At 44.5% G+C, this 25,309-nt stretch overlaps 1 protein-coding gene across 1 annotated transcript in view; it reads left to right on the top strand.

Annotated features, from left to right (window-relative positions):
• LOC109692111 (maestro heat-like repeat-containing protein family member 7) overlaps window positions 1-25,309 on the top strand; it is a 32,020-nt gene that overhangs the window by 1,851 nt on the left and 4,860 nt on the right. Inside the window, exons 2-16 of the mRNA XM_074048679.1 lie at window positions 619-683; window positions 1,135-1,257; window positions 1,377-1,456; window positions 1,846-1,975; window positions 2,758-2,844; window positions 5,531-5,638; window positions 6,067-6,202; window positions 7,217-7,305; window positions 8,896-9,045; window positions 11,787-11,941; window positions 20,073-20,217; window positions 20,711-20,886; window positions 21,348-21,485; window positions 21,588-21,702; window positions 25,122-25,262. Coding sequence (XP_073904780.1) covers window positions 619-683; window positions 1,135-1,257; window positions 1,377-1,456; window positions 1,846-1,975; window positions 2,758-2,844; window positions 5,531-5,638; window positions 6,067-6,202; window positions 7,217-7,305; window positions 8,896-9,045; window positions 11,787-11,941; window positions 20,073-20,217; window positions 20,711-20,886; window positions 21,348-21,485; window positions 21,588-21,702; window positions 25,122-25,262 — 1,838 coding nt within the window. The remainder of the gene's footprint in view (window positions 1-618; window positions 684-1,134; window positions 1,258-1,376; window positions 1,457-1,845; window positions 1,976-2,757; window positions 2,845-5,530; window positions 5,639-6,066; window positions 6,203-7,216; window positions 7,306-8,895; window positions 9,046-11,786; window positions 11,942-20,072; window positions 20,218-20,710; window positions 20,887-21,347; window positions 21,486-21,587; window positions 21,703-25,121; window positions 25,263-25,309) is intronic.

The raw sequence follows: 25,309 nt of genomic DNA, 5'->3' as shown, positions 1-25,309 counted from the left end.
TTTTGGGGGTGCTAGGTGTGCTGGACATTGCAGAAGGCCAGCAGCAACCTAAACTCAGGCCCATTGCCTATGTCACTTCAGGGGCCCAGTGCTGCCAGCGTCTTCATTCTCTTATCCCCTCAGGACTCCACTTGCAGCAGGCAGGCTCTTTTCCTACCATTTCTGTGTTTGCCTGGGTTGCTTTTCAGGGAGATGGACCCTGAAAGCTATACCACCCCAGGTGACCAGGGAGGCTCCAAGGCCTACTTGGAGTTTCTAATCCATACACAACCAGGAATTTTAAAGCCAGTGTAGGACAGCTGTCAAAAATCTGCAGCCACTGGGAGTGACTTGAAGGTCTCTTTCTTCCTAATTGTTCTTCTGTCTCTGGCCATGTTCGATGCTGCAAACCTCTTCATTAAGACTCACCTCACTGCCTTCCACTGTGGCTTCAGGGGCCACACAAATGGAGCTTTGCATGCCCACACCCAAAACAGCTGCTTCTGGAAACCCAGACACCCACACTGCTCCTGATGGTTTCTGAGCCTTCTTGATAGAGGGTTGAGGGGAGGAGGAGAGCTCCCCTTACTAGGCTATCTGATAATCAGCTAAACTCCTTTCAACAACATCCGGTTTCAGGATTGCGGCAATCAGAAAAAGAAGCCTATGGGTTAATTCTGGAATTAATAGAACAAGAACACATGGTAAGGGAATTCTTCTGGACTTTTTCAAGAAGTGAGGAGGAAATAGAAAATAATGAGGGTGCATAATTCCTTGGGTTTTAAGGACTAGCCCTGGCTTAGGAGCCACCTGCAATTCAGCTTGTCATTGACTCTCAATCTGGGGAAATCTTGGTGGCCAGGCCACCAGACAGGGTGGCTGGGGTTCATGTCTTTCTGTCTGAAGAATCTTCCTCCTAGACTCCTAGCCCCATTGTCCCCAGAGAGCTACAGAGAGGGACAGGACATTAGGGAGCACTGTCCTGGGCACTGGTGCTGAGGAGCTCAAGTGTTTCCTCTATCCTTTGGCCTAGATGCCCTGAGTCTGGGCTGGGTGTGAGAGGCAGAGAGAGAGGGCAAGTCTCAGGTGCTGCTTGAGGACCGGCTCAGGTTTGGGGACCAGTTTATGTGCAGCAGTCTATGTTTTCTCTCCTAGTCCAAGGTGGACAAGATGAATTTCCTCAGGGCACTGGAGACATTGAGTGGTGCTGTGCGTGCCCAGACAAATGGAGACATGAATGATTACTATCCTAAAACCATTCTTGCCAAGAAAATTGAGGTAGGAAAGACCCGAGCTCTTCTGGGAGTTGGTCATCTAGGAATAAGGGTGACAGTCTTAGACCTAAGGGCTGGCATCTCTTTCTGAGGAAAATTCTTGTGTCTTCCTGGCCCTTCTAGACATTTCTCCTGGAAGAATCCACTGAGATTTTGGACAACAACGTGCGTCAGCAAGCCATGCTCTGCACCGTAGCGCTAAGGTTCCTTTCCTGCTGTGACCTTCTCACAGTCTCTGGGGCTCTGATTCTGGGGACATTTGGGCTGGGGGGAAGGGCACAGCTTGGGAACTTGATTTGGGGGCTGTGGGCGTCAGGGCCTTCTGGTTTCCATTTCACCTACGTGCACCCTGGGATGGTGAGGTTGTTCTCCAATTTCACCATTAGAAGTCTTTAGGACATTCAGGGTAGGGAGGCCTCCCCAAGAATCAGGGCACACCTTCTCTGGCAAAGGACCACTGGAATAAGTGGTCCTCTGCTTCCTGTAACTCAGGAAGCAAGTAGCAGAGCAAGTTCCCCCAGAGGGTTCTGGAAACATAGCCTGGCCTCTCACAGGACCCTGTGTCCCTTGTCATCTGCACTTCTCCCCCCAGCCAGGTGAAACCACCTTTCCACTTGTCTCAGAAGCTGGACCTGGTCACTGCTGGCATCTCCAGTGTGTTCTCTCTGCCCCTCATCGTGCCCAGTCTAGACCGAAGGGACAGTGCTAGTCTTTACCTTCAGGTAATCCCCACCATTACCTCCTTCTGCAGCTCTCCATGGGGGAGGACTCTATCTTGGGGGTCACCTCCGTCCCCTTAGCTCCCTGACCTCCCTCCTCCCGTCTTCACAGGCGCCCATGGCCCCTGTGCTGCTCAGTCCAATTGTGGGCTACTTGATCCTCGCCCATCTTCCCTGAAAATGACCTGGGCCCTCGCACGACTCATGTTTTTTCTCATTGAGGCTGACATGACAGCCTCAGGCCTGGGAAGAGACAGATTCTATGGAATAACTGACCCAGACACTGCCAAATCTTCCCAAGGGTATTTGAGCTTAAATTTAGAAGTGTCCTTGGACTTGGGGTGTAGCTTAGTGGTAAAGCGCTTGCCTAGAATGTGTGAGGCTCTGGATTGCATCTCTGTAGGATCTCCAGAACTGAAAACAAAAACAAAAACAAAAAACCCCCACAACTACACACCTCCAGAAGTAGCCTTAATCTGGCAGAACAACTCTCTAATGGTAAGGACCCCGTGGGGGCTCTCTTTGTGGGAGAGAAGTGCTCAGTGCCTACATTTCACTATTTGGCTACCATTTGAGCTGGACCTGGTCCTGTCCTCAGTGATGCTAAGAAAGGTCAGCACTAGGGAGGACCACATGCGGAGGTACCAGGGGCAATAGAGCTGGGCTGGCTCCCCTTTCCTTCATCCTGTAGAGAGGTGTAAGGGGATGGAGGGCGTGTCCCCAGGGAGCCAAGATAGTGCTATGTAGTCGTCCTCCTGTACACCCCATGTCTCTTCACTTATCAGACTGCCCAAGCCTTAGATGACATGTTACAAGCTCTCACGATGGACGATTTGTGCCCCAACATGCTAATACTGGAAAAATTCATAGAGGTAAGCAGCTGTAGAAACCATGAACCTGAACTCCTCTGCTGTTTCTTGGACTGTATGTGTTTCTTGGACTGAATATGACAACGGTCTAAGTGTCACTCTTAGTTCAAAGACCATTGGTTCTCAGACCTCAGCATGCACAAGCTTGTTTGTAGACAGATTCCCGCGTCTCCCCCAAGATGCTGTTCTGAGAGTGGTGTTTTGAGAAGCACGGAAGTCGGGCACGTTGGGGCTATAATAGGAATAATATTTATATTCATGTCAGAGTTTAATCTTCAAAGCATTTTCACCGGGCAGTGTGTGTTATTGCTGTATCATGAAGACTTCAGAACTCGCCCATCTAGGCTACTCTTATATTCCTTGGAGTGCTCCCTTAATTGCCTCCAGCTCCTTTCAAAGATTCTTAGTTATGACAAATTTCCATCTCCTGATGATGAGTTTGAGTTGGGGAAATAGCTAAGAGTCCATTGAATCCATCTTTCACAAACACAATGGTAATGTATTAAGGCAATATAATTTTGCATAAAGCATTATGTGTGACTACAAATAAAGCGACAAGATTGCCCAAGTGTCCTCTAAAATGATCTCAACAAGGAGTGTATCCAGAGGGGACATTTATCCATATTTGGATGAGTGGCATACTTCTTTGGAATGTGTCCTTTCCAGCATGTTTGTTGAGAATTTTTGTGCTTTTTTGGCTGCCTCACTGTGTCATAAGAAATGCTCTGCTACACTCATTCTTGTGGGATTGGAAATACTGGCTCTAGTCCCAGTCAGGCCCTCAAGGGGTTCATTACTGGGGTTCATTATCTTCTTCAAAGATAAATGATAACCAAAAGCACCACAGTTCATAGAACCTAGTGGAGAAAGCTGGGTTTGGCTGTAATCCTAGCTACTTGGGAGGCAGAGATCACTAGGCTCACAGTTCAAAGCCAGCCTGGGAAAAAAGTTTGTGAGAGCCCATCTCAACCAATGGCAGGGTGCAGTGGCACACACCTGTCATCCCACACTATGTGGGGAAGCATAAATAGGAAGACTGTGGTCCAGAGCAGCCAAAGCATAAAGTGAGACCCTATCTCAAAAAAAAAATCAATGATAAAAAGGCTGGCAGAAGGGCTCAAGGGGTAAAGCACTTGCCTAGCAAGCACAAGGCCTTGCGTTCAAATCCCAGCACAGGAAAAAAAGAATAGCAGAGGAAATTGACTTATCTTGATAAATTAAATTAAAATATTGCTTTCATATGCAAATGAATTTGGATTATATTCACTACTTTGAGGTAACCTAAAAATTTAGTGTGTATCTTTTAGGCATAATTTTTATTATAAGATTACATGAAAGCATGCTATAACATCACTTATTTTATTTTTGACTTTGCACTGTAGGATCAGAAAGAAGATAATTTTTTTTATTTTATTATTTTTACATTTACTTACATGTATATACATTGTTTGGGCCACCTCCCCCCAACCACTGGCACTGGAAGCTTGGTGCCAGTGGCTCATGCCTATAATCCTAGCTACTTGAGAGGACTTTTTGCCTTACTGGGGTTTGAACTCAGGGCCTTACACTTGTTGGGCAAGCTCTCGACCACTGGAGCCACTCTGCCAGCCCTAGGAAGATCATTTTTCGCAAAAAAATTTGAGAACTACATAGTTTTCCTAAGGACCTTCCTTTTTTATTTCATTTTAGAACTGAAGGTATAATTTACATACAGGTATCATTCATCCTGTTTACTGTATAGTTCTGTAGGTTTTGACGAATACATACTGTCAGAGAACCGCAGCAACAGTCACACTGTAAAGCAGTTCTCCTGCCTCCCCAGAGTCCCTCATAACCCCCAGCTCCTAGCATTGGCCCACTTGATTTTTATTCCTAGAGTTTCTAAATCTAAACAGAATTCTATGCAGCCTCTTGAGTCTATCTTCTCTTCACTTAGCATAATGGGTTTGACAGTCATCCATACTGTTATAGGTATTAGGAGTTTGTTTCTTTTTATTTTATCATTGTTTGGATGGACCACAGTTCACGTAGTCATTTTTCAGTTGAGGAACATTTGAGTTGTATGCAGTTTGGGATGATTACAAATAAAGCTGCCATAAATCTATGTGCCTGAGTTCTTGTATGAACAAGGTTTTGATCTCTTGGGTAAATGTTTAGGAGAGGGATGACTGTGTTGTATGTCATATGTGTATCTAACTTTATAGGACACCTCTAAAGGGTTTGACCAGCAATGCAAGAGAGTTCCAGTTGCTCTGCACCCTGTTAGTGCATGGAGTTGTTAAGGTTTTATTTGTGTTATTTTGGTACTGGGGTTTGAACTCAGGGCTTCATGCTTGTAAAGTAGGCATTCTACAGCTTGAACCACATCTCCAGTCCATTTTGCTCTGGTAATTTTGGAGATGGGGGGAGTCTCACGAAGTATTTGCCTTGCTAGCCTCAGACCTTTATACTCCCAATCTCAACCTCCCAAGTGTCTAGGCTAGGATTACAGGCATGAGCCACTGGTGCCTGACACCAGAGACTCTTCAACATACCCTTGCTTTGCTAAGGGTATGTTTTCATGGGGCCTCCACACATTCCAACACCTCAGAGCTCCCTCCTATTTGTCTGGGATGTGGAATCAAGACAAGGAAGAAAGGGAGCCATGCTCCCACAGGAGTGCTGATGGGTCTCTTTGCTCCCTGTCCAGATCATCTTACCCTGGCTAACCCTGTCAGACAAAGTGTATGAGAAGACCCGGGCCTTGGGTACTATCTCCAGGCTTCTGAGATTTGCTTGCAATTTTCCCGAGCTGTCGGTGAGTGCTTGGGGAAAGAAGGGTACAAGACTGACCTGGCACCTGCTTCTCTGCACAAGGGGTTGAGCCTGGGGGCTCTGCTGGGGCAGCTGGAGGGTGGGTGACTGGAGCACCTGCCCCTTTTTCTGTTCCTGTAGGACAAGAGGCTTGACTTGTCTGTTTGGTTTGCCTTGGGCTCAGTGAACTCCAATTAGCCAGATACCTCTCAGCCTTGTTGGGATCCCAGCCTAACTAGCTGGGCTGGAGACCTAGCCACCATGTTTCCGGGGTCTGATTAGGACTTCTCTTGGCCAGGATGGAGTGTGGAGCTAGGGAGGGAGGGGACCCATACAGGCGAATGATTTAGAGGGGAGGAGAGCCTGGGGGTTGGGGAGGAGGACAGTGTCCTTTGGGATGGTGAGACAGTAACCTTCTCCTTTTCCTGGTAGAATATGATGCTTTTCTCTTTGAGTGGGAAGTTGATGGGCATCTTGGGCCTCTTCTGCGTGCACTCTAATGCTGAGATCAGCACAGGGGCATCCGAGGCTCTGCATTACCTGTTCAAAATACTTGTTCTTCAGAGAAGTAAGTGTTCTGATCCTGGTGGCCACCCGGCTGCTGCTGCGGGACCCACTGAATAACAAGAGCAAGCAAGTACCATTCCTTGATGCGTGTGTTGTGTCAGACACACACCAAAGGGCCGTTTCCTATCATGGGCACTGGGGTAAATCTGTCCTATTGCCCTGAGACTAGGCAGACCAGTTGATCAATTACAACCAGATCTAAATTTTTATCTGGGCTAGCACCAAACCCATCCCTGATACAACGTTTTTTAATAAAAAAGATTTTGGGGGATAAAGAGAGAGCTAAGCTTGCAGCCACCTATGGGACCAATTGGATCCTCAGTATTTCCCAGATGTCCCATACCTACTGCTAGACATAAACTTGGGGAAATGAGTGTCCCTTCTCAGAGGGAAAATTTGGGGATCCTTAATTTAGTCCCTCTCTGCCCCAGGAAAACCAAACATACAGACAGACCCACACAGAAAGTTTCTAGGGGACTTTGTGAATATCCCCTAAAGAAAGTTTCAGGAACCCTAGCTTTTTTTTTTTTTTTCCAGTACTGGAACTTGAACTCAGGGCCTTCACCTTGAGCCACTCCACCAGTCCTATTTTTGTGAAGAGTTTTTTTGAGATAGGCTCTCGTGAACTATTTGCCTGGGCTGGCTTCGAACTGCTATCTTCCCGATTTCTGCCTCCTGAGTAACTAGGATTACAAGCGTGAGCCACCCACGCCCAGCAGCCCTGGCTTCTTGAGGTTCAATAGGGGTGCACTTTGCCCAGTATGCAGGGGTGCAGTCAGTCTGCACTCTGGCATGGTGCAGGAATAGTGGCTGAGAGTGGTCAGGCTGAGTCCCCAACCACATGCTCCCTTCCCCGTTGGCCCTGTCTCCACTCTGTTGAGCTAATGTAGTTTCATCCATTTAACTCTGTTGGCCTCTCTGTGGTTCAGAGGGGAGCCAGCAAAGTGTCAGGGAGGCATGTGTTCCCTTTTCTCTGTTAAGGCTCTGCCCCCTAATTGTCATTTTTGGATTGGAGGTTCGAAACATAAGACAGAGATCATGCTGAAGGAGTTACAGAAGCATTTCCGCAGGGAATGGTTCGCCAGCATGCAGGATCTCACGCTGGTAACCTGCTCTTCACAGTACCTGGGATGCCTGGGGCAGGGTGGGGGGATTATAGAGGGCCTGGGTGGGGCCACAGACAAGGGTCTCCAAAGTTTAAGGTCAAAGTGAAGTAGGCTGGATGGGTTAGGTGCATTTTCCCAGCAGCATTTGAGTTGATTGAAGTTTGAGAGAGTTTTTAGGAAGTACAGACAACCCTATTCTCCATGTGCAGCTGGTGCTAGGTACCCAGATGCCTTTACTTGTGGCCCGGCTCTAACTTAACCCACTCAGCAAGAGTGTATGGGATATCTTAGGTATGGTGTCCCCAGCCCCATCTGCCCAAATCACTCCAGTCAGAAATCCAGAACTCATCCTGCGTCCCTTCCTCTCCCCCCTCTCCATGTCTAATGTAGTATCTTGTCTGTCCACCCTTCCCCACAAGCCGCCTTCCGATCTATCTATCCCACTCCAGCCCCAACCTCGCCATTCCCAATCAGTCCACCATCGTCTCTTTCCCAAGGCCTGTCACAGCCTCTTTGTTAAGATTGTCCTGTTTCCTGACATGCCTCCATTCCACCATTTTCGATGTTATAGTCAGAAAACTATTTTTAAAACACAAACCTCATTGTTGTATCCCCTCAGCCTGTGTGTTAACTCTTTTTTTTTTTTTTTTTTGTGGTACTGGGGTTTGAACTCGGGGCCTATACCTTGAGCTGCTCCACCAGCCTTTTTTGTGAAGGGTTTGTTCAAGGTAGTGAGATAGTGTCTCACAAACTATTTTCCCAGGGATGACTTTGAACCATGATTCTCTTCATCTCTGCCTCCTGAGTAGCTAGGATTACAGGTGTGAGCCACTGGCACCCGGCGGCAGGCTCCCTGTTATTCTTAAGTCTGAGCTTCCTCACCTGGCCCACGAGGCCCTTCATGATCTGACTCATGCTTTAACTGTCCTGCCTTATCTTTCCTCAGTTCTCCTTTTCCACCGGCCCAGGTCTCCCGAGCAGGACACAGGAGTCAGAAGGAGTGGCCACTTCTGGCCTTTACACCTTCTGCCCTTTGCCTGGAATTCTTTCCCCTTTCCCTTTTTCACTCCAGGGAGCCATCTCTAATCTGACTATTGTGGTTTCAGTACCTATTCACGGGCCTTAGCAGCATTTCTCACACTGCACTAGCTCTGCCCCTTCACTATCCCCATTGGTGGGAAGTCCCTTGGGGGCAAACGCATCTGGTGTCATGATCACAGTCTGCCCCAGCTCTCACCAATGGAACCAGGCACAGAGCTGGCACCAATATTGTCTGAACACATGAGCTTCACATGGATGTGCAGCTCTGCTTTACAAAGCAGAAATGGGCTTGCCTAATGGCACTCCAAGTTCAAAACAGAAACACCTTTGGCATTGTTCTCTGTGTCATTTTGTCTGAACCATTGCTCCTTTATGGGTCTCAGAGTTGGTGGCACTCTGGAGCTTGGCCATAGGATAGCAACATGCTTTCCTGGGACCTGCCTCCATGGGACCCTGGTTGATTGGTCTTTCTGGGGGCCAGAGGTTTTGGGGTAACCCCAGAGTGGGATGCTGGAATTAGGAAGACAGATCTTCTTTTCTTCCTTAGTTCTTCAGGAAGTACCTGACCCCCACAGAGAGAGCCGATGTGATCATGTTAGCCATGGAGGCCATGACCAGTTCCAATAGTCATAACATTCGTGCAGCCTCCAAGGTGTTAAGGATGATCCTGAAGTCAGCAATTCCAGAAATCAGCAAGGTAGCCTCTCGGGGACTTCCAGGCCTATTTAAGGGTTCTTCCTTTCCATTCTGTCTTGGGGTCTTGTTCTGTTTTATTTCCAACCAGCTTTAAGCAATTCAAATCTTTTAACCCAGAAGAAAAAAAGGCTAAATGAAGAGTTTTTGTAGCTGTCTAAAAGCATTTCCATGCATGGAATGAGGTGGAGAAATTGAGTCAAAGTTATAGCAGCAAGTTGCTAGGAGCTCCAGGACCAGGAGAGACCTCAGGCGCCCTCCTGTTTCCAGACAGTGTGCACAGATTAAGTGTGTAAGCACCTTCTTTATCCACCTGGGGGAAGTCACGATCAAAGACAGGGTGCATATAGACCCAGATGATGTAGACACAGATGCAGAGACAGTGACAAGGACATGGACGTGGATAAGGACACAGACACCGATACAGATGTAGATGTAGGTAGACATAGACAGATGCTTCTAGACTTACAGTAGGGAAATGTCCCAATACTGTGAGCTGAAAATCTTGCACATGGAAAAGGCACTTCAAACACTTAGCCTGTGGAATGTCCTTGTTTTGCCACACAGCACATCGCAGTGTCAGCCATTTTCCCTGGGGTCAAGGCTGACTTGAGCTGCAGCTTGTTGCCACCACCCAGCAGCAGGAGAGGGTATAGTACCACTTATCACACATGTCACTTTCCCAGGAAAAGAGGACAGCTCAGAATTTGAAGTAGGGACTGGCTGTGTGTTCGTGTGTGTGCACATTTACGAGACACTGACCTCATAAGTGGAATGCAGACTCCGTGTCACAGGTGGAACTGGTCCTCAGGAAAATGAAGACAGCATAGCTTCTCATCTCTTCTACTATCACATTTAAAAAGATCCTTTGGCACTGTAATGGTGGCTTAATCCACTCTTCAGCTTTATCCTCATCCTGGTCTTATCCTCATCCACCTCCTGATGAGCTCTGCCTCAGAGCAGACAAGTGATGGCCCCAGAGTTGAAGATACTCAGGAGTGAACTACTCCAGCCTCCCCCGGGTGCCTGGGATTCTATCTAGAGCCTCCCTCCCCACCACGGTCAGCCAGACAATGCCACAGCAATACTGAGGGGCTCATTACCTAAAACCACAGCTCGTTTTCTATTTGTGAACCCCTTACTTTGAAAAATTAAATGCATTGTTATGGGCCGGCGGAGTGGCTCAAGCAGTAAGAGCACCTGCCTAGCAAGTGTGAGGCTCTGAGTTCAAAGCCCAGTGCTGTCAAAAAAATTAATGTATTTTAATTGATAAATAAAAATTATATATACTTATGGTATACAATGTGTTTTTATATATATTGTGAAATGGCTAAGTCAAGCCACTAACTTAGATACTTATTTTTTGGTGTGGTGAGAATATTTAAAATCTATTCTCTTAGCAGTTTTCTAGCATATAATATATTGTCATCAATTAGAGCCCCTGCTAACACTGTTCTGCTCTCTTCAATGGGTTTGCCATTTTTTTTTCCTTTTTTTCAGTATTGGGGTTTGAACTCAGGTCTTCCTGATTGCTAGGCAGGCTCTTTACCACTTGACCAAGTACCCCAGCCCTTTTTTGCTGTAGTTATTTTTCAGATAGGGTCTTGGACCACAATCCTTCTGATCTCTGCCTCCTGAGTATCTGAGATTACAGTTGTGCACCACCATACCTAGCCCTAGGTTTCCTTCTTTTTTAAGGCTGAGTATTACTCCATTATGTTTGTATACCACATTTTCTTTATTCATCTGTTGAACACGTAGGCCGTTTTCATTTCTTGGCTGTGTGTGAACAGTGAATGAACATGGGAGAGCAGATGCCTCTGTACTACGCTGACTTCATTTCCTTTGGTATAGTGGTGGGATGGCTGGGTCATCTGTAGTCTAGTTTTGTGTTTTTGAAACACTTCTGCACTGGTTTCCATGACACCTTTACCAGTTTACACTCCCACCCACATGGTGCAAGGGTGAGACATTTTCAGCCTCAGGGAGTTCTAAGCTGGGATCTGCGCCTCCTAATTCCCTCTGGCTGGCCCAGGCTTGCCCTCTGGGGGTCATAGAATTCAGCTAACATTCAGGTTTTGCTAACACTAGGTGTGAAGCCTTGTGCTAGGCTCATTTACATGCTACTTTATTTAGTTCTTACAACAGGTCTGTGAGGAAGTACTTATTTTCTTTTTAGAACTAGAATGGACTGGAGGAATGGCTCCAGTGGTAGAGCACCTAACCAGTAAGCCCGAGGCCCTGAGTTCAAACCCTAGTACTGCCAAAAGAAATAAAGAAAGAAAAAGAAAAGAAATGGGGAAAGGTTCAGAGGCCATGAGCCTTGACAAGAGAAGTTTTTTCAGCACTAGGAGACTGCCTCTGGTCCATAGCCCAGTGAACAGCAAGGACGAACCCTGCCCTCCCTCCATCGTAGTCTTAAGATTTGAAGGAGCTGCAGTCCGATGTTCCATCCTCCTTTTTCTGAGTCACCCATCCTCAGCTTCTGCCTTCATCCTTCATGGTTTCTGGACGTGGCTCTGGTCATTTCTTCCTGGCTGCTCTCTATTTGCCCCTCTTCAAGAATAGAGACCACGGTGGCCCATGGTCCTGTGGGAGCGGCTGGCCAAGGCAAAGTGCAGCGGGACAGTGACATCCTTGGCCCAGACACATTACGTGTGTGGTGATTGAAGCCTGGCACCCTACCTGCGTGCCTGCTGCACTGTGTCAAGAGTTAGGAAAAAGCCTCTCTCCCCGTCGTTTCAGGTGTCGGAAATCATCCAGTACATTTACACTCACCTGAGCTACATCAGGGACACCACGGCCCAGAGCACTGTGAAGAAGGTCTTCTACCTGCTGATCCAGAGCTACCCTGACGAGGTTATCCTGACGCTCTTTAAGATGCAGGACCAGTCGCAGAAGTAAGCCACCCTGCCGGCTGCAGGTTCGCCAGCCCCAAGCTCTTTATTTGCTTTGCCTTAAAGTGCATTCAACTTTAATAGTTTCTTACTTGTTGTGGGGTGCAGGGGTTCTAAGGGTGGTAAAATGTGTTGCAGAAAAACTGGAAAGCGTATAAAATTTAGAAAAACCAAACCCAAAAGATTAAATCTCACCCAAATGCACCTTCTGCTGTCACAGAAGATAATTTATAATTATCACAGGCATATAAATTTATAATTTCTCCACCTCTTAACACTGGTGTTTAGACATGTACAGGCAAGTTCATACTGTAGCTACCAATTTGGATGTTCTTTCATTTAACATTTTATTATAGCATTTTCCAAGCTAACATCATTTGAAAGCATAATTTTAACAGCTTCCTGATATTATATTGCATGGATATATTACACTGCAATTTGCTTTTGGTGTGTATGTTGTGTGCTGATTATTTTTGAGATTGGGTCTTGCTTTATTCCTGAGCCAGCCTGGAACACAACTCTATCTGTGCTTCCCTGCATAGCTGGAGATAATAGGCATGTACCACCATGCCCAACCCTTGGTTGAGATGGGGCCTTGGAACTTTTTGCCTGGGCTGACCTTGAGCTACAGTCCTCCCCAGTAGCTAGGATTATAGGCTTGAGCCACTGCACCCAGCTTTCTTTCGTTTTGTTTTGTTTTGTTTTTTAAATTAAACGTTAATGTAATGCTGTAAAATCCATCCTTTTGATGTACAGGTATGTGAGTTTTCTCCAATGGATGGTCACGATCACCAATACCACAGCAAGGTGACTTTCCTTTACCCCCACAGTGCCCTCGTGCTGCTATTCTGGAGTCAACCCCTCTCCCACTCCGGCCTCTGGCAACCCCTGCTCTGTTCTCTGACCTGTCATTGGCTGTTCCAGAATGTCACACACTTGCAATCATATCATATGTACACTTTGAACCTGGTTTCACTTATTTAGCATGACAGTTTGGGACTCACCTTGGGTTGTGTCAGGTCATTCCTTTCATTGCTCAAAAGTACTCCATCCGTACCCATTGTGCAGCTCCACCACAACCTATCGTTTGGCTTGTTTCTGTGTTTTGGTAATTACTAATTACGCTGCTATAAGCATGTCTATATGGTCTTCTGTATAAATGTAACTTTTCATTTCTCTTGGGTAAATTCCTAGGAAGGGGATTGCAGGACAATATGGGGAGTGTATGTTTAACTTTAAAAGCAACTGCCAATTTTTTTAAAAAAACAGTATCTGTAGCATTTTGCATTTTCACCAGAAATAAATAATTTCTAGCTGTGTCCATTCTTGCTCTACTTGATACTGTTATTTTAAAAAGTTGACCACCCTAACAAGTGTGCAATAGACTCTCATTGTGGTTTAATTTGCATTTTCCTTGTTTAATTACAACTAATGATGATGGGCATCCTTTCATGTGTTTGCCATTTGTATAGCTTCTGATTTTTTTTTTTCTGGAGGTAACGGGATTCAAACTCAGGGCTTTGTGCTTGCTAGGCAGGTGCTCTATTGCTCAAGCCTCACTCTAGCTCATCTATCTTCTTTAGTTAAGTATTCAAATATTTACCCATTTCTTAATTGGGTTGTTTCTCTTTTGATGAGTTTTGAGAGTTCTTTTCATATTTTAGACACAAGTCTTTTGTCAGATATATGATTTTCAAATCTTTCTCCTGTTTGTAGATTTTCTTTTCATTTTCTTGAGTATAAAAATTTTAATTTGATGAAGTCCAATTTATCTTGTTTTTCCTTATGGATCATGTCTAAGGTCACAGAGGTTTCCCCCATGTTTTCCTATAGAAGCTTTGTACTTTTACACACACATGCACACACACACACACACACACACACAAATATTTTGCAGTACTGGGGTTTGAACTCAGGGCCTCTTGCTTGCTAGGCAGGCACTCTGCCACTTGAGCCGCACCTCCAGAAATAGTAATTTTTGTATATCAATTTTATATCCTGCAATGTGCTAAGCTTGCTTTATTAGTTCTTGGAGCTTTTTTGTAGTTTCATTGGAATTTTCTGCATAGATAACCATGTCATTTATAGGGATAATGTTTAGTTCTTTCTTCCTAATTTGTATTTCTTTTTCTTGCTTTATTGCAATGGATAGGACTCCTAGTACAATGTTGAGGAAGAGTGGTGAGAGTGAACATCTTTGGTTTGTTCCCAGTCTTAGAGGAAAAATTTTAATCTTTCACAATTAAGTATGATGCTAGCTGATAGGTATTCTCCCACTCCCCAGAAGCCAGGTTTTTATAAAATGTTCTTTGAAAGTTCCTTTTTATTTTTAGTTTGTTGAGAGTGATTATCATGAATGAAAATTGACTTTAGTCAATTTTTTTTACTTCATCTTTTGAAAGGAACACATGGTTTTCCTTTTTCATCCTGTTAATACGATAAATTACATTTTTGGACTAAGGAGTCACTTGCATTCTTGGGGTGAAACCCATTTGGTGGTGACATATCTTTTTTAGATATTTCTGGGTTCAATGTACTACTTTGTTGAGAACTTTTTCATGGAAGATCTTGGTCTGTAGTTTTTCCTTCATTATTTCTTTTTTCCTGTACTGCCTTTATCTGGTTTTGGTGTCATGGGAATGTTGAACTCCGAATGTTGTGTTAGAAGTGTTCTCTTATCTTCTGTATTTTGGATGAGTTTATAGAAAATTGGTATTAATTTTTTTTCTAAACATTTAGTAGAATTCCCTAGTGAAACCATCTAAGTCCAAGAACTTTATTTGTTGAAAGTTTTTAGTCTACAGCTTGAACTTAGAAGTTAAGTCCATTCAGATTACCTATTAGGTTGCTCATTTTTTTTCTTTTCCTTGAACTTGCAATCTTCCTGCCACAACCACTATACCTGGCTAATTTGCTCATTTTTTGAAGGTTGAAAGTAAATGTAGACTACTGATTTGAAAGCTTTTTTTTTTTTTGTGGAACTGGGGATCAAACTCAGGATGTCATGCATGCTAGGCAAATACTAAACCATGAGCTACATCCCCAGCCCTTGACTTGAGAACTTTTTTAAAAATAAGCATTTTAATATATGAATTTTCTTTTGAACATAACTTCAGCCACATACAACAATTTTGAATGTGTTGTATTTTTATTTCCATTTAGTTAGAAAGTATTTTCTAACTTCCCTTGATGCTTTCTCTCTGACCTCTGAGTTATTTAGAAGTGTTTAATTTCCAAATATTTGAGTGGCTTTACAGATATCATTCTGTTACTGTTTGTAGTTTAAAGCCATTATAGCCAGATAACATACTTTATATGATTTCTGTTCTTTAAAATTTGTTCAGGTTTGTTTTACAGCCTAGAACGTGACATATCATGGTGAGTGTTCCATATGCTCCCTGCAGAAATGTGTATTCTACTACTCTCTGTAGTGTTTTATGAATGAGGTAAGATACTTGGTTGTGCTGTTCAAGACTTCTATATCCTTGCTGATGTCCTGCTTATGTATTCTGTCAATTACTGAGCAAAGAATGTTGAGGTCTCCAAGTATAGTGATAGATTCATCTCTCCCTTCGTTCTACCACTTTCTGCTTCATGTCGATTGTTGGGAGCATAAACACTTAGGACTGCTACATCTTCCTGGCAAGTTGGCTGTCTTATTAGTTAATGTCTCTCTTCATCCCTGGTAATATTCTTTGTCTTGAAGTTTATTTTGTATAATCTTGATATCACCATTTTTTTCTTTTGATTAATATTTGCATGCCATATCTTTGTCCATTGTTTTATTCTAATTTATCTGTACTAATATATTTAAAATGAGTTCTTATATATGGCAGATAGTTGAATCTTGTATGTTTCTCCAAACTGAAATCTCTGCCTTTTGGTTGGTATATTTAGACTATTTACAATTAATGTAATTAGTGATATGTTTGGATTTATGTATAATTTTATTATTTGTTTTCCATTTGTATCTCTGATTTTCATCTCTTACATTCCCCTTTCCTGCATCCTCTTGAATTATTCGAAATGTTTTAGAAATCCATTGAATTTTGACTCCTCATATCAATTTTTATTAGATTATTAGGAATTTACATACCTAAACTTTCACAGTCTACTCATAGTTAATATTTTACAACTTAAGAAAAGTTCCAATGTACAGCTTCCTTCACTTTTCCCTGCTTTATGTTATAGTTGTCATTTGTATTAAATATACACATATTAAAGAAACTCTGTCAAAAGTTATAATTTTTGCTTTCAGTAGTCATGGGTGTGTGTGTGTGTGTGTGTGTTATGGGTTAGGATTGAGAAAGGCAGCCTGGAACTCACTATGTAGCCCAGCTGGTCTCAAACTTATGATTCTCCTGCCTCCACCTCTTGTGTGCTGGGTTTACAGGTATGCACCAGCATGCCTGGCAGTCACAAATATTTTTTAAAATTAAGAGGAGAGGGCAGGGCTTGTGGCTCAAATGGTAGACTATCTACTTGCAAGTGTAAGGTCCTGAATTCAAACCCCACTATTGCCCAAAAGAAAATAAAATATAGAAGAGAAAAGTGATTCATTGCATTTACCCAAATATTTATAATTTCTGTTGCTTTTTATTATTGAAGTTCCACCTTTCCTCTTTAACTTGAATTTTGTGTGTGTGTGTGTGTGTGCTGGCAATTGAACCCAGAGCCTCATACATGCTAGGCTAACACTCAACCACTGAGCTACATCCCCAGCCTTAGCTTGAAATTTTTCACTGAGAGCAGGTTTTTGGGTGACAAATTGTCTTAGTTTCCTTTCATATGGGAATGTTTAGTAATTTATTCATTTCCAAGGATTGTCTTCACTGAGTGGAATTGCAGGTTGATGGATTCTCTCCTTTCACCACATGGTGCCCATTGTTGCAGGGTGTTTGGGCTGTTTCCTGTGCATGTGCCACTCAAGGGTGATGGCAGGCCCATGCTGGCTCACACCAAATGCAGGTCCCTTTCCCCACGGTGTCCTCTCTGAGAGTTTGCTAGCTTTCTCACTCCCAGGCATCCTTCCCATTCCTCATCTGGAAAGTTGGATTTCCTCTTGGAGTTTTAGCTGCATTTGCATAGACAGCTTCAGGAAGAAAAGAGAGAAAAAGAAACAATGGAGAGGCTAGGTGTCTCAGTAGTACAGCTCTTGCCTGGCCTGTGCAAGGACCTGAGGTTTGATCCCTGTTAAGACACCCCCCCCACCCTCACACTCTCACTCTCACACACTCATTCACACACATTTGTACACTCACTCACACATACCCACTCACACCCTCTCAATACACACTCTCATGTGTGTGTATACAAGCATACAGTCTATAAAACACAAACAAAACCCCCAACAAAAATAGCGCTCTTCCCCTCACCCCTGCTTGCTGGGTCACAAGTCCCTGAGTTAAGTCATTGTGTCACCATCCCTGCCAGCACTATTTCTGCTCTGCAGCTCTGCAACTGGAGTCACCGCAGATGGGCTGGGAGAAAAAAGAGACAAAGAAACAAAGGTTCCGCTCATTCTGCCTAACTCACAGGGTCCCATTTTCCCATTGCTCTGGTCAGGAAGAAAGAGTTTCACTCAGATCCTGCTGCCTGCCACTCTATAGCTTAGCACTGGGGCCATGTTCAGGTCAAAGTCAGGAGTAAAGAGAAAAAAAATCTGGGAAACTTAATAGGGTTTTTTTTTTTCCAAGTTTTGTCTTCCTTCTCCAATCTGCTTGCTTATTGTTAATTTTTCACAGTCTAACCTAATTTATAAATGAAATATACTTTATTTCATAATGTATTTTATACATTAGGTTAAGAAAGCTGATAGTGTTCAAGTCTCCTATGTTCTGGCTGACTTTCTGTCTACATATCTATGAATTGCCCAGCAAGGAGAAAGGCTTTTTTTCCCCAGTGTTTTTCTCCCCAGTGGGAGAGAGGCTAGAGTGGGCTTGCTCAGTCTTGACAACAAGGGAAATTAAGACTGCTTGTTAATTTTGAAAAAGTATTTCTTCTCATGTTCAGGAAGTTTCGTTCTATTAGGTATTTGATGATTTTTTTTAAATCAAGAATTAACTTGGAATTTTACCAAATGCCATTACAACATCCAGTGACATACTTACACAAATTTATACAGTCTCTAAGTGTTAGCTATTTTGGCCATTGTTTTCTTTGTTTTGAAAGATAACTGGAGAGCGTGATCTTAAAGTTGTCTCCTTTTTAGAATGTATGAAGATTTTTTTTTCTTTTGGCAGCACTGGGGTTTGAACTTATGGCTTCACACTTGCTTACACTTGCTAGACAGGTTCTCTACCACTTGAGCCACTTGGCCTGCCCTGAGATTTTCTTTTCATTTTTTGTGAGTGTGTATGAACTAGGAAGATTATATTTATCAATTTCTTTATGTTTAGTGGATATTTAAAATAAAATTTGTACTCTCTATTACATGCAAACTTCATTAAATGGGTTGGCAAATCATATCTGAATCTACTTTGTATTTGATCCATCAAATTGTTGATATTTTGTTGCCAGGTTTCATCCAGTTTGTTGTTAGAGCAGGAGATCAACCATTTAAGTTGGTTTGCAATATTGCATTGTGTGATTGTTCCATACTTCATCTTACCCATTCTTTATTCATATCGGGTTTATTCATAACAGTGGTATTACAAACATTCTTTACGCTAATTGTGTTTAGATTTACAGGCCTAGTACCATTTTATCTGTGTACCATCCTTCTTGCATTTCATGCTTTCCTTAGAAATTCTTTTCCTTCTTCCTTGAAGTCTGTCCTTCAGGAGTTTATCCTCTATTGAGGGTTGGTTGACCGTTCATCCATTTTTCCATAAATGAAGCAAGTCTGCCTTAAATGCTAGATCGCTGGAAACTTGTAGGTTGACATTTATTTTTGTTCAATTCTTGGAAGGTTTAACTTCTTGTCTTCTGCTTTCCACTGTTGCTGTTGAGAAGTTGCTGTCAGTCTAACTGCCCATCCCTTTGTTGATGACCATTCTGTCTCTTTGTCTTTGTCCCTAAAGCACCCAGTGCATGCTGCCAGCCGTGAAAATTTTGTGCCTGTGTGTCTGCACCTCTACTTCACTTCCTCATTGTTCTTTCCCGCTGTTTCCAAAAGGCCAGGGCTTTTGTGTGAGTGTGTGTGTGTGTGTGTGTGTGTGTGTGTGTGTGTGTGTGTGTGTGTGTACTGGGGAGTTTGAACTCAGGGCTTCACTTGCTAGGCAGGTGTTCTACCACTTGAACTATTCCTCCAACCCTTTGTGCTCTGGTGATTTTGGAGCTAGGGTCTCTCTTTTTGCTTAGGTCAGCCTGGACCATGATCCTTCTAATTTTAGGCTTCCCACTATCACTGCGATGACAGGTGCACACCCAGTTTTTTTCCATTGAGATGGAGTCTCACAAACTCTTTGCCCAAGCTGGCCTCAAATTATGATCCTTCCAATCTCAGCCTCCCAAGTAGCTAGGATTATAGACATGAACCACTGATTCCTGGCTGGCCAGGACTTCTTGAGGATATTAAACAAATTTGCTTATAAATTTATTATGCTATTTGCAGAGAATAGTTTTCAGTCTGCCTGAGGTTTTTCAGGTCTAGATGAGGTCAGCTATACTAGGCATAGGGAAAGACACCTATAAAAGTTCAGAGGAAAGAGAGTGAGTTAGGCCAAGGCTGCATGGGTGTTGTGAAGGGATGGCACCAGATGTGGACTGCAGAGTGATGTGGTTGCAATGGGCATTACAGACTGGAGGGGGAGTCTGGAAGACAGATGCAGGATTGAGGGGGTGGGTTGGTAAGGAGAACTTGGACAGGATCACAGGGATGGAACTTGATCTGCTGCCCTCAAGTGTGGCCAACAGGCTTTGTTCTCAGATGTTTTCTTGAATCAGGCTCATGAGCCAAGTGAACATTTTCCAGTTTACCTCTGTGCAGGTGACAGAGAACAGGGAGGTCTGCAGTGATGCAATGGTAAACAGAACGAAGGGAGGAAGAGGAGACAATATGGACACAGGGAGGGATGAACAAGAAGAACTCAAGCAGGGGGCTGTCCTGGAGGACTGGGCAAAGGAGCACGGTGGACCCTGTAGAAAGCAGGTCACCTAAGGAGTAACATGTTGGTGGCTTCTGATTCTGCAGGGGGATATGCAAACCCTGGGAGATCCTGGCATCATTCCCAAAAGGCTACGAAGTGGTCATGGAGTATTTGCTGCAGAGGCTGACTCCACACCTTGCACCCAAGGAGCAGAAGCCCAGCCACGGGACAGAGCTCTCCCCGCTGATTGTATGAGGGGCCTGCAGAGGGGCTGGGGCTGGGAAGGGGACTTGCTGGTGTGTTGTGCTGGGCCATTTTGACCTCTGTGGGCTTTTACCTTTTAGTGGCCAGTGTTTAATGGGACATTCTAGTAGTGGACTGGGGGTTAGGCTGGAGGGGGATGTTCCAGCTAGCTGCCTTACCAGGGGACAGAGGACTGGATTCTGGTTCCCACTGGGTGCGTTGAGGTGAGGTAAAAACCCCAGCTCCTCCTTAACTGTCATGGATGGTGACAAACTAAAGCAACTTCCATGATGATAGAGTACTTTAAAACAATGCCATTCTAGAAACAGCCTTTTATCCTTCTGGCTCCCACTCATTTAGTTTTCACTTGCTGTAAGCAATATGGGTATCACTAGGTAACCCTGTTATGGTGATCACTTGTGGGAAGGGACTTCCTGGTGATAGGGCCTGTGAGTGATGATAAAGACAATGACACCTCCCACTTTCTTCCTTACCCTAGGCCACTAGAGCCATCTATGAGTTGCTGCTGGAGCCAAGCCGGAGGTTGGAGGTCCAGACCTTCTTCGCCTCCCTCTTTATAGGGCTGCTGTTCCGGCTCTCCTCCCTCATGGTTGAAGAGAGAGCTGAAACCACTCAGGATCGGCCACGCTTAACTGAATGGGTGGAACCTGTCAGGTACCCTGGGCCTTGGGCCAGTGTGTTCTAGGCTCAAAACCCTCACCTGACCGGGTTCCAGCCTGCTGGACACAACACCTTTTTCACACCTTCCTGAACATAGCATGTCACTCACAGGTCATCTCGAGATGTGCTGAACTTTTTACAAAAGATTCTTTATGGAACCTGGCTCACTAGGCCCATGCAGAGATTCTGTAGCAAAATGAAGTCAAAATAAGATGTCTGCACACAGTCCTGGATTCCCTTCCCTCCCACTCAGTAGGCTTCCTGTGTCACCTTGGGACCCCACAGCCTTCTGGGTCTTGATTGCATCATTTTTAGATGTTACCCTGGATGTCTGAGGATTGTTCCACGAGCAGTAGTGCAGAATTCCCAGAGAGGGCAGGAGTCCTTGGGGTAGCATGAAGGGAGAGAAGCACAGGTGAGAGTTGACTTCCTGTCTGCCTCCTGCTCCTTCCCAGTTTTGTCATTAAGGCCCTGAAGATCTTGATGAGCCACTCTGGGTATGAGGTCCTGGAATGTTACATCCAGAAACTTGGGGCCTGGGAGCTGCTTGTCAGTCCTGAAACACACTATGAAGGAGTCAGTCTGCTTGCCAGGTGAGCTGAGCCTGAGCCCCTGGCTTGGAGTAACTGCCCTGCTCTTAGTCCTCTCCTGCAGCCTGGACTTCATCCTGAGCACTGTGTCTCATGCACTCGCAGTTGCCTGGTTACCAAAAACTGTTGGCACAACCGCCCCATCTTCAGCATCCTCATCAAGACCCTTCAGGACCTAGACTTCGCCAATCACTTGACAGCCCTGGTGTTCCTGACCGAGGTGACTGGCACCAGGAGGGAAGGGAGGGAGGAGATGCTGAATGGGAGGCAACTATACCCAGTGAACTCTTCTGGAGAGGACCCCTGGGGAGGAGTGGCCAGGTGTCTGTGGTCGCCTCATGGAAGGGTTGGGGGACATTGCTGGTGACAATTTATTAGGTTTTCTTGAATAGGTGTCAGTTCCTCCTGAATTTCTAGGCAATGTAACTCTGCCCTGACTTATCACAACACATTACTGTCCGGCAGCTGCCTCAGCCCTGATCAACCTTTTAAAATTAATCTTTGATTGGCGCCACTGAGTGATTCAATATAATTCAGTCACCTGACAGGAAAAAATGTGTAGAAAATGTGGAAAATATAAATATAAAAAGTTATAAAGCCGTTAATCATCACAACACCCAGAGGAAACCCCTTCCAAGTTTTTGCCTATGTGGAGGGTGTGTGTGTGTGTGTAAGAGCGAGAAAGAGAGAGAGGGGTCAAGGTCATTTTCTACTAATACATATTATGTTCTCTGCAAAATTTTGTTCTGATTTTGGTAGTAATATGAGTGTGTGGGTGAGGGGTGCTGAGATACACATTCAAGGCTGTAGGTCATATGGTACGAGGACTAGAAGTCTTAGTGCCGAGGGGCTCAAACATTAGTGTTCATCACATCACCTAGGAAGCTGTTCAAAATGCAGATTCCTGGGCCCTGTCCCTAGAGTCTGGGACTCAATAGGTCTGGGGTAGGACGCAGGAGTCTTTGTTTTCTAAAACCACTCCAGTGACTGTTGTAGTACAGAAAGTCCTTGGACCCAGCTTTGAGAAACAGTACCAGGTACAAGCCTAAGTGTGTAGGGGCCACAACAGGGTGGCTGCCACTCTCCTCAGGACAGTAGTTCTGAGTCCTGGCTACATGTTAGAATCCTCTGGGGAGATTTTTTAAGTTTAAGGCCAAGATGCCACCCCTCCTCCACCCTGTGCCTAGTTCCTCTATTTGAATCACTCTGGGACAGCATCCTGGCTTTGGCTTGATTTAGAAGTTACCTAGTGTGAAGCTGTGTTCTAGAAACAGCTAGGACTGAGACCCAGTCTGAAAGGTCCCCCAGATGAATGGTACCCACCTAAACAAGTGGACACAGGAAAGGGCAGTAGCTCACCTGCTACCCTTACTGGAATTTCAGCCTGGGGAAGGAGAGGGGGGTCAGCATGTTTGGGGAAAGGCAAGGGGTCACCCGACTAGGGGTGGGTGAGACCCATTCTCAGCAATGGAAGGGAGAACCAGTAAGCTTTCAGGTGGGGAAGCGTGGGCTTTAGCACCAGCTAAGACAGCGGGTTAAGATGTGAGAGGTCTCAAATATTTTACAACCCTTGTAACTCCCTGCTTGTCTTGTTATCTCCATCTACTTTCCTGGGATGGTCATGGTAGAAATACTTAAAACAGAAAGGATTGGGTGCTTTAATTCAGGGAATTAAATTCACCCAATTTAATTCAGGGAAGAATGGGGAGCCCAGACTCTGTAGTTCTCACTGTAACTCTGGAAAAGGTATTGCTGCCTCTGTTTTGTAGAGCAAAACTGAGGCTCATGGAATTTAAGAAACTCACATCCTGGTAAGTAAATTAGGGTGAATGGGAAATTACCACGATGCTCCTTTGCCATGAGAGCTGGACAGTCACATATACACCAAGATACACATTCATTCACACCCCTGTGCATGTTTGTGAAAGAAAGTGCATACATTTTTAGTGTATCTGATTAGCTTTTATCTTTTTAAGTTTTATTTTAAATAATCTATATAATACACACCCTCATATGTATTTTGGTAGGACTGGAGTTTGAACTGGGCTTTGTGCTTGCAAAGCAGGGACTCGACCACTTGAGCCACACCTTCAGTCCATTTGGCTCTGGTTACTTTGGAGATGGGGTCTTGCAAACTATTTGCCTCCCAAGTAGCTAGGATTACAGGCATGAGCCCCTGGCACCTGGCTTACATACAATATAATTTTTTACAACAATATACAGATGAAATCATGCATACTGCTTTCTTTTCTAAAAAAAAACAATTGAAGCATTTTTTTCTTTCCTACTTTTGACTTCTGATGTTTTCCACGATGTGCGTGCTGGTCACTGCTTACACAGGGGTGTACGCAGGCTGGCGCACCCAGGTTGGAGTGTGATGTAAGCCAGCTGGGCCATGCTGACTTGAGCACATCACAGTGTCCATGCTTGCTCATTTCTAACCACAACTAACTGGCACATGCATTCTCAACTGCGTCTACCTATTTGGCTGTCTGGGAGAAGTTACAAATAAACAACCCTAATGTTTGGGGAATAGTGTGGGGTCCAAGAAACAGCCAGGGCTAGCAGCCTCGGAGTCAGTGTTGCTTATGTGACATTGGCCCAAATAGTTCAAGTTGCCAGTGCTGTGGAATGATAGACAATGATCTTGTAACAATCCCCTCTTTTCTCCTCCTTTATTAAAAAGTATTATTTTGAGCTGGGGATGTAGCTCAGTGATAGAGCACATGCCTAGCATGTATAAGGACCTGACGGTATTATTCTAGGGAACTGTCTTTGACTTCTTTTTTCCAGCAAGTCAGTAATTCTGATGGATCCATGCTTTGCATAATCATCCCTACCTCGTCCCCACTGTCCTGGCCAAGTCCAGACCCTCCTTACCTGTGCCTGGAGCAACTTCAAATGATAATACACTGGTCTCTCTGCCTGGCACCTCCTCTCAGCCCTGCTAGTTCACCCATACCCAACATTTCTCACCAATGGGACGCTCCTCTCAAGCTGGGTCAGTACTTCACTGCCCTTCCCTGGGCGATGCTGCAGTACTTCCTCACATGGTATCTTTGCTTCTCTGTACCCTCCATTCCCCACTGAACTTTCAGACACAGGCACACACTCACAGTCCCCTCTGTGAATCCCTTCCTGTTCCCTTGACCCATTGTCCTATTGAATTGTTTGGCTTCTTATCTATAAGACACAGATGTGCTCATTGAACTTCTCTTTATGCTTCATGTTCAGCTCAAGTTCCACTTCCTTTCCTAGATTAATCAACATTCATTCATAATGATATTTTTTACTTGCTTTTTATTCATGCCATGTTGCTATTGCCTTGAAATTTTCTGGAGATGGTTCATGGGTGTAAGTCTTCACTCCCTAATTGAAATGAATGTTGGGATCTTTGAGAACTGAATGCAATTCTAATTTCTATCTCCCATAGTCCCCCTTATCAAAGATGCTTACAGAGAATTTGAGGGTTGAATGAATGACTACTGGAATGGTAGGGTGTGAATTTACTCTTTAACTTTGGCATTCCTACCAATGCTTCCAAAGTTATAAGAACATTCCTTTACTAAAGACAAGGAATCTAGAATCAAAGTTGTTTTCTCCTTGCCCATATTTCAGTCTTTCTTTTTCTCTTGCCAGCTGCTCCAGTGTCCAGATGTGTCAGACACCGTGGATGAAATTGCCACCCACATTTTGGCAAATTGGTTCAAGTGTGAGGAACTAGTCACCGTGAAGCTGTTGCTGCACCTGACAGAGGTCTTTGCAAAGCCCAAGAACTTGGTAAATGGGGCAGAGGTCAAGGAGATGCTCTCAAGAGACATTGTCAC

The sequence above is a fragment of the Castor canadensis genome, chromosome 11, assembly GCF_047511655.1.
Source record: "Castor canadensis chromosome 11, mCasCan1.hap1v2, whole genome shotgun sequence".
Lineage (NCBI taxonomy): Eukaryota > Metazoa > Chordata > Mammalia > Rodentia > Castoridae > Castor > Castor canadensis.
This window is presented reverse-complemented; position numbering and strand designations above follow the sequence as displayed.